Source organism: Chrysochloris asiatica, unplaced genomic scaffold (genome assembly GCF_000296735.1).
Source record: "Chrysochloris asiatica unplaced genomic scaffold, ChrAsi1.0 scaffold00033, whole genome shotgun sequence".
Lineage (NCBI taxonomy): Eukaryota > Metazoa > Chordata > Mammalia > Afrosoricida > Chrysochloridae > Chrysochloris > Chrysochloris asiatica.
In genome coordinates this window covers 2,082,651-2,090,641 of record NW_006408551.1, presented here as the reverse complement: position 1 = coordinate 2,090,641, position 7,991 = coordinate 2,082,651, and the positions used below count along the sequence as shown (strand labels likewise).

General features: G+C 44.7%; 1 protein-coding gene across 1 annotated transcript in view; it reads right to left on the bottom strand.

Annotated features, from left to right (window-relative positions):
• The window catches only part of PA2G4 (proliferation-associated 2G4, 38kDa), an 8,340-nt gene extending 4,519 nt beyond the window's left edge, over positions 1-3,821 (bottom strand). The window contains exons 1-5 of the mRNA XM_006859413.1: positions 3,557-3,821; positions 1,474-1,602; positions 1,112-1,217; positions 935-1,004; positions 633-725 (exon numbers count right to left, since the gene is read on the bottom strand). Of these exons, the coding sequence (XP_006859475.1) occupies positions 633-725; positions 935-1,004; positions 1,112-1,217; positions 1,474-1,602; positions 3,557-3,644 (486 nt within the window). The 5' untranslated portion in view covers positions 3,645-3,821. The remainder of the gene's footprint in view (positions 1-632; positions 726-934; positions 1,005-1,111; positions 1,218-1,473; positions 1,603-3,556) is intronic.
• Between the last annotated feature and the right edge of the window lie 4,170 nt (positions 3,822-7,991).

Below are 7,991 nucleotides of genomic sequence, written 5' to 3'. Positions count from 1 at the left end.
TTCTCTTTCCTCTTAATGATTTGACTATTTTAAGATTTTAAAATCGACAAGTTTTAGATCTTTTAATGTAAACACCCCCAGTGAATTATTTTGGGGAAAGAGGCATAAAAAACATACAAAGAAAAGGTATCTATAAGCTCTGTGAGGAAGGGAACATATGAGTGGGCTTCATAAAATTTATGGGAAAATGTTATTATCTTTTAACTCCATTTTTCCATTAACTTTTTGAAGCTTTCTCATATAATCCTAATACAGCTAATATAGAATTTTCTATGGAATCCTAATGTGGTGCTGTAGGATAAAGAACAGGACTGCAAGGTCGATGGTTCAAACTCACCAGTCGCCCCCTAAGTGAGAGAGATAACAACAAATGATAGGCATTCAAAATTAATAGCTGTTTAGTTATCTTTAGTTCCTCTTCTGTAAGGAATTCCATCCTAACCTGTAGCTAACAGAAAGCAGTATTTGTTTAGTTTTGTGATAAGAGGAAGGTGGGAAAGTTGGTTAATATAAAATAGCTGTAGGTGACAAACCACTATGGGTCAGAACCAACTCAAAGGCACAACAGCAAAAAAGGTGACTAATAAATGCTTGGCTCTATCAAGCTTTTGGATTTGGAGAAAACAGTTTACCTGGTTTCCAGGTTTGACCAGGCGTAAGGCAGCCTCAGCACAAAGGTGAGCTGCCTTAATGACATCTGCTTTCCGCCCTGTTACTGGGGTCCCCTGAAGACAAGAGAAGGAAATGAAATTAAAACTTTCTTTAGTTCTTCAACTAAGCTAGTCTTTCGGATAATATCCATGTATCCATTATGCAAGGCCAAAAGTAACCTATCTCCTTTTGCTTTTGTAGAGATTCAAAGCTTATGTGGTGATAGGCATATCCCCCTCGCCATCCCATGTTGAAAAAAAAGAGTTCAAGGCAGAATACCTACCTCAGCTACATCAATCACAAAAGTGTGAGCCACGTTAGCAATGAAGCCATCTACATGGACCCCAAGGTCACTGCAAAACAAGAATAGAGTACAATATTTGAAATGTGTGAACTTAGGAATTAGCACTACATAGATGCTTAACAGGGAGGCAAGTGGCCTATATTGATTTAAGCTTACATTTTTACCAAATCACCTTCCTTGAGAATATAGTCCTGGTCACTCTTCAAAGGGGAGAAGTGACATACACAATTATTTACTGAAATGCTGGTGGGAAAGGCAATACCTGTAAAGAGAGAATTTCAATTAGCCTACTTCACCACTCTCAGGACCCTGCTGTCCCTCAGACAAATTGAAGGATTTTCATCACTATCATGCTTAAGTTTGTAATCAGTATGGGTTAGGGAGACAACTGTTTATATCCCACCCTGCTATTTCAAATTTCCAAATATCTCAACCAGAGGTGGGATTAAAATGAAACCAACAAACAAAACATTCAGAACTAGATAGGTGAAACAAATGGGGCTTTTGTTTTGTTTTACCTTTCTTCATTTCTTTTTCTTTCTTGAAGATTTTCCCTGTCTCTTCCATAATCATGGCATCACCTTTTTCACATAGGCTCAATACCGACACACCTGAGCTGGAAGCTTCCACCAAAGACCGAAGTACTCCTGGGGATAGAGTCCCACCATGTCAACTTTACATATTATTTAGTTACCACCAAGTAATACTTTGAAGTTGGACTCGTGATTCCTAATACATCTTGGTACCAATGTCTTGAGGCTGAAAGAGGGAAGGAATTTTACCTTTTGGAATGTATCTACCAATAATCTTTAATTTCTACCTTCCCTTTCTAAAAAAGGTCAACACTCTCTTCCCTCTTTTACATGTGACATATGGGTATACATAATCTGTCTTCCTAGCAAGGCTCTGAACTTCCCAAAGATGATACCTTTGGTGTGGCAGGACAGTTTATGAACTTAAGGGGGATTCTGGCCAAGGTATCCAACATACATGCAAAGCAGACTACAAGAAATTTATAGGCGTCAGGAACAAGAAGGTACACAAAGTTGCTGACTCAAAGGTGATGCATTGCTAAGTATTACCTTCTCAGACAACCCAATTAGTTGTTAGTAATCTCAATTGATGCATACTTATTTCCTCATAAGCATTTATGCGCACTTACTCTATCTAAACTCCCTGAGTTTCAGCCAACTTAACTTACAACATATAGCTTATAACTTAACAGCAGATCTCAAAAGAGTTATATGATCCCAAAAGTTTCAAAATCGGAATCTGCTTCATAAGTGCCTCAGAAGTTATAAACTTCTGGAAAGAACATGGAAAAAGTATTAAAAATAAAGGTAATAAACTCAATGACCATTATGTTATGAAGTCTTGTTCTGGTTCACTGGATGCCTTCTCTATACTATAGTTCATTCTAAACTTCAGGTTAGAGTTCTGAGATCTAAGTTTTATTAAGTAATGAATGGCTTTGGAAGACTGAGGGGCGGGGGGGAGAAGGGGGACACAGCTACTTCAGTCAGAGGGTCAAAAGCATTCTAATTACATCCTCCCCAACTATTTCTCAGTCTAAATCATTTAAAAGCCTATGGACAAGTAGTTTTGTCTCTCTAACTGGGTTTTTAAATGGAAAGGTGAACTGGAAAGAAAGTAGAAAGTGAGACACTTGCCTAGAGCGGCTGGCAGCTGCTGAGAAAGCCAGCACAGTCCTTCTAACAAGGATGACTTCTGATAATACTGAACTCAGTATCCCCCTTTCTAGTACTGTTCACGAGCTTGCCTATCTGGGTTGGAGGAGGGCACCTCAAAACTCTTCCAGAGCTGTCAAGTTCCTAAGAGCAATCAAAATTTTAAGCTAACTAAGGCTATGTGCACAGATTGGAAGGTAGTAGTAAAGAGTAACTTCAAGGGAAACCAGTCAGATTTCCAAAAGTTCTGTTACACGCTCCAGGGGTGCCCTCCAACGGTCTCCTAAGTTGGCCCAAAGGTAGAAGGGGGCCCCTACCAGGAAAGGAGGTGAAGCAAAGAAGGAAAGACTCCAGCCAAGCACGTGGTGGGGAAGCAAGCTGGTGTCAGGGACGATAGCAGAGGGAAAGGGGTGCCAGCGATCCGCCCCGGGACCGAGCAACACGTGCCAGTTCGGCTCCTGACGCCCAGGAGCAGCGACACAACAGGGGCGCTTCCGTGGCCAACAGCTGGGCGCTTCCTTCCCGAGGTCGCCTCGCCGCTGCCAGAATCAGAAGAATCAGAGATCCCGGACCGAGGCCCGCCGAGTCCCCGACACCACCGTTTCGGAGAGGCCCGGAGGACCAAGGGGTGCAGCGCAGGAGACGCGCTTTGCCCCAGCACCAACGGCCTAGTGTCCAAGGCAGCCAAGGACCCCGCTCAGCGCTCTTTCCCGCCGCTAGCCCACACGTCCAGACTCCAGCCCAGGCCTGGTCGCTCAAGTCCCCGGAGCAGCTCGGGGTCTTTCCACCACGCCGCCCACAGTGGACCGACATGGGCTCCTCAGTAGCTCATTCCACACAACCTCGCCGCTCCAGCCACTCAGGAGCCTCGCCCCCTCAGCTTCGAACCCCAGACCCCTAAGGACGCACTCACGGTTGGCAATGTCGCCCCCCATCTTATACTTGGTGACGACCAGGTCTTCGGCAATAGTTTGCTCCTGCTGCTCGTCCTCGCCCGACATCTTCTCTCCACTATCACCACCGCAGCCTCGCTTCCCCTGAGCCGCCGCCTCTGTCTCTCTTCCCAGCCACAGCTTGTGGCCAGAGTCCTCGATCCGCGAGGAGAGCGCGAACGAAAGCGCGAGCAAACCAGGGAGCGGGCGGGCAGCCGAGAGCGAGAAGCTGCGAGCGCGCGGGCTGAGCCGTAGGGCACGCTGGGACAACGAGTTTTTCACCACCAGCTTCTGGTCGTCCTTCTGTACTCTTGAACTACTATTCCCAGAATGCCTCTCGCGTCTCTAAGCCCTGGGGCCTTGCCCTCTAAGGGCCTCGCACGCCGGAGTCGCCGGGCACGCTGGGAAGGGTCAGACACCGGCGGGAAGGCGGAGCCGTTGGGGAGCATGAGAAGCGTGGTCTCTCCCAGAAAAACCACTTCTACCAGGGTCGCCGAGTTACAGCCCGTAATAAAGGGGGGCGGGCTGAGGGAGATGGGGTGGAGCTACGTCTGGAAACTAGTTTTGATGGCAGAGGGGCAGGGTGGAGCCGAGGTGAGTGGGTAGTGTCTACTCATAAACCTGGAGGCACGCCCTTCTCAGGACCCCAGGGGTGGGTGGTGGGACCAACCCAGCAGGTCCAATCCTGTCCCTGGTTGTTGGGAGACTGGGAAGGTGTGGTGTGGGAGGAGATCAAGAGATCTGTATTATGCTTTCATATCCTTGTAGTTCTGGTGTGGTAAGCACCAGCCCTTACTGCGATTCAAACTCACCATTTGTTCCTTAAAATCCTATGCTGGGTCACTATGAGTCAGAACGGACTCCACAGCACTTAACGACATTCTTGGGGGCTATGGAATCCTGGTGTGGCGCTGTGAGATAAGCACTGGACTGCTAACCGAAAGGTCAGTCGGAAAGGTCAGTCGTCCAAACTCACCAGGCACTCCTCAGAAACACTATTTGTCGCTATGAGTGGGAATTTAACAATCTAGAGGCTGGACTCTTACTGGAGTTGTTATATTCTGTTCTATAGTGTTGCTATGAGTTGATACAATGTCATGGTAGTGAATTTACTTTAATGGTCAGAAGTTCAAACCCACCAGCGGCTCCTCGGAAACCAAGTACAGACTCGCTGAGTCAATAGGAACTGGCTCAACGACACTTAACAGCAACAACAATGGAAGTCTGGGCTCCTGATGTGGCCTTGCGGGTTAAAGTGCTAGACTCCAAGGTCAGTATGAACCACAGAGTCGGCGGTTCAAGCTCACCAGCAGCTCCTTGGGAACTTGCCGAGTCAGAACCAACTCCATGGCATTTAACCACCACAACAAAGGGAAATCTGGATTCCTGGTGGTGTGGTGCTGTAGGATCAGCACTGGACTGCGAGCCACAAGGTCGGCAGTTCAAACCCACCAGCTGCTCCTTGGAAACCCTATATGGGAAACCCAGGATCGGGCAGTATTTCCTTTCATTTTATTGTGCATAGGGTTGCTACTAGTCGGTACTGACTCTATGGCATTTAACAACAACAAAGGGAAGTCTGGAGTCCTGGTGTGTTGGATAGGATAAGCACTGGACCACAAGGTAGGTTTGAACTGCAAGATCTGAAGTTCACTCAGAAAATCCTATGAGTTGTAACCGAATTGGCAGCACATACCAAAAACAAGAGAAGTGTTCTGTTGGTGGGTTTAAACCACCGACCTTTTGATTAGCAGTCCGATGCTTAATCCACTGTAGCACCAGGAATACTTAGATGTTATTAAAGTTATCAACTGTTGCTAGACAGTAGTGCCATCTGTATGCAGTCTGTATGCTGAGCACATAATTTGAGAAGCTGGATTATATGAAGAACTTGGCATCAGGATTGGAGGAAGACTCATTAACAACCTTTAATATGCAGAAGACACAATCTTGCTTGCTGAAAATGAACAGGACATGAAATTCTTACTGATAAATATCAAATGATACAGCCTACTGAATTGCTTCTTGATGTAAAGAAAACAAAAATCCCCACAACTGGACCAATAAATAACATCATGATAAATGGAGAGTAGGCTCCTGATGTGGCCCTGTAGGATCAACGCTGAACTGAGAACCACAAGGTCAGCAGTTCAAACCCACCAGCTGCTGATCGGAAACACTATATAGGGTTGCTATGAGTTGAAACCAACTCAACAAATGGAGAAAAGATTGAAGGTTTTAAGACTTCATTTTGCTTGGATTCACAGCACTCATGAAAGCAGCACCCAAGAAATCAAATGCATTAGGCAAATCTGCTGCACTAGACCTCTTTAAAGTGTTAAAGAGCAAAGATGTCACTTTGAGGACTAAGGTATGCCTTGTCCAAGTCATGGTATTTTCAGTCACTTTTTATGCATGTGAAAGTTGAACAATAAATAAGACTGTAGAAGAATTGATGTGTTTGAATTATGGTGTTGGCAAAGAATATTGAAAGTACCTTGGACTGCCAAAAGAACAAACAAATCTGTGTTGGAAGAAGTACACCTAGAATGTTCCTTAGAAGCCAAGATGGTGAGACTATGTTTCTCATACTTTGGACATGTCAGGAGGGACCATTCACTGGAGAACATCATGCTTTATAAAGTGAAGGGTCAGTGAAAAGAGGAAGATCCTCAGATGGATTGACATTGTGGCTGCAGTAATGGGCTCAAACAATTGTGAGACTGGCTCAGGACCAGGCAGTGTTTTATTCTGTCATTCATAGAGGGTCACTATGAATCAGAACCAACTTGACACCTAACAACAATAAAGGGAAATGTTCAGAAAGATAATTACGGTCACCACCTTTTTTAAGAGAATGAGTTCTGAAGCCATTTGGGAGTTTGGTGTTCACCCCAAAGGAACACATCAGATAAAACCATCAAAAATCCTCACTTCTGGACCAATAAACAACATTATCAATGGAGAAAAGATTTCTTGGATCAACTATCAACACTCATGGAAGCAGTCAGAAAATCAAACAATGTATTGCATTAGGCAAATCTGCTGCACAAGACCATTTTAAAGTGTTGAAGAGCAAAGATGTCAGCTTGAGGACTAAGGTGCGCCTGACCCAAGCCATGGTATTTTCAGTAACCTCATATGCATGTGAAAACTGGACAGTGAATAAGAAGACTGTAGAAGAATTGATGCTTTTGAGCTATGGTGTTGGAGGAGAATATTGAAAGTGCCATGAGCTTCCAAAAGAACAAACAGATCTGTGTTGGAAAAAGTGGAGTCAGAGTGCTCCATGGGGACAGGATGACCAAACTTCGTCTCTCATACTTTGGACATATTGTCAGGAGGGACCAGTCGCTGGAGAATGATAACATGTTTGGTAAGGTGGAGGGTCAGAGAAAAAGAGGAAGACCCCCAGCAAGATGGATTGACAAAATGGCAGCATCAGTGGGCTCAAGCGTGGCAATGATAGTGAGGTTGGCCCAGGATTAGGCAGTCTTTCATTCTGCTGTGCGTAAGGTGGTTATGAGTCAGTACCGACTCGATGGCATCTAACAACAACATAAGACTTTTTCCAGTTTCCCCAATTATGTTTTTTTTGTTCTTGTTAATCCAAGTTGGTTACCCTTAGAATGCTAGTAAAAATCTTAAGTGAAAAGGACTGTGCACTATGGGTGTCTTTAGAAGTAACAAGGAAAAGGATAACTGGGGATAAGCTGTATGGGACAAAGTTGTTGATTGCTATTGAGTCGGTTCCAACTCTTAGTGACCCTGTATAGGGCTTCCGAGGAGCAGCTGGTGGGTTTCAACCAACAACCTTGGGGTTAGCAGTTAAGTGCTTATCCTTCAGTGCCACATTAGGACTCCATGGAACAAAGTGGTGGTAGTAGTTGTGTGCTGTCCAGTCGGTCCCGACTCATACTGCTTTAGGGTTTTGAGGTTAGAAATCTTTATAGGAGCAGAAAGCCTCATCTTTCTCCCATGGAGAAACTGATAGATTCAAACTGCTGACCTTTTGGTTAGCAGCCTTGCTTATAATCCACTATGCTTCCAGGACTTCTCGGGCCAATGGATGTCAAAAGGCAGAGAAGGCAGCATGTCCCTGGTTGCTACCCACTACTGAGAGAAAGAGAAAAAGAGTGGTATCTTATCTCACATACTAAAGTTTTTCTTCATTTGACAGCTAGGAGGCTGAAAAAACTTTGGCATTTTTATTTAGACATGTATAAAAACAAAACAAAAAACTTACGTGATAAAACAGACATTTTCCCCCTATTTCCTTCCCACCCAAGAGGAGAAAGGTCTAGTTAGGTTCCCTTTCGATGCCAACTCACTACTGGGTAAGAACAGCTCATAAAAATGGATCTTAAAGACTCTTGTGAGTCTGTCCTTGGGTAAGGAGTAGAGATAATTTGTAGT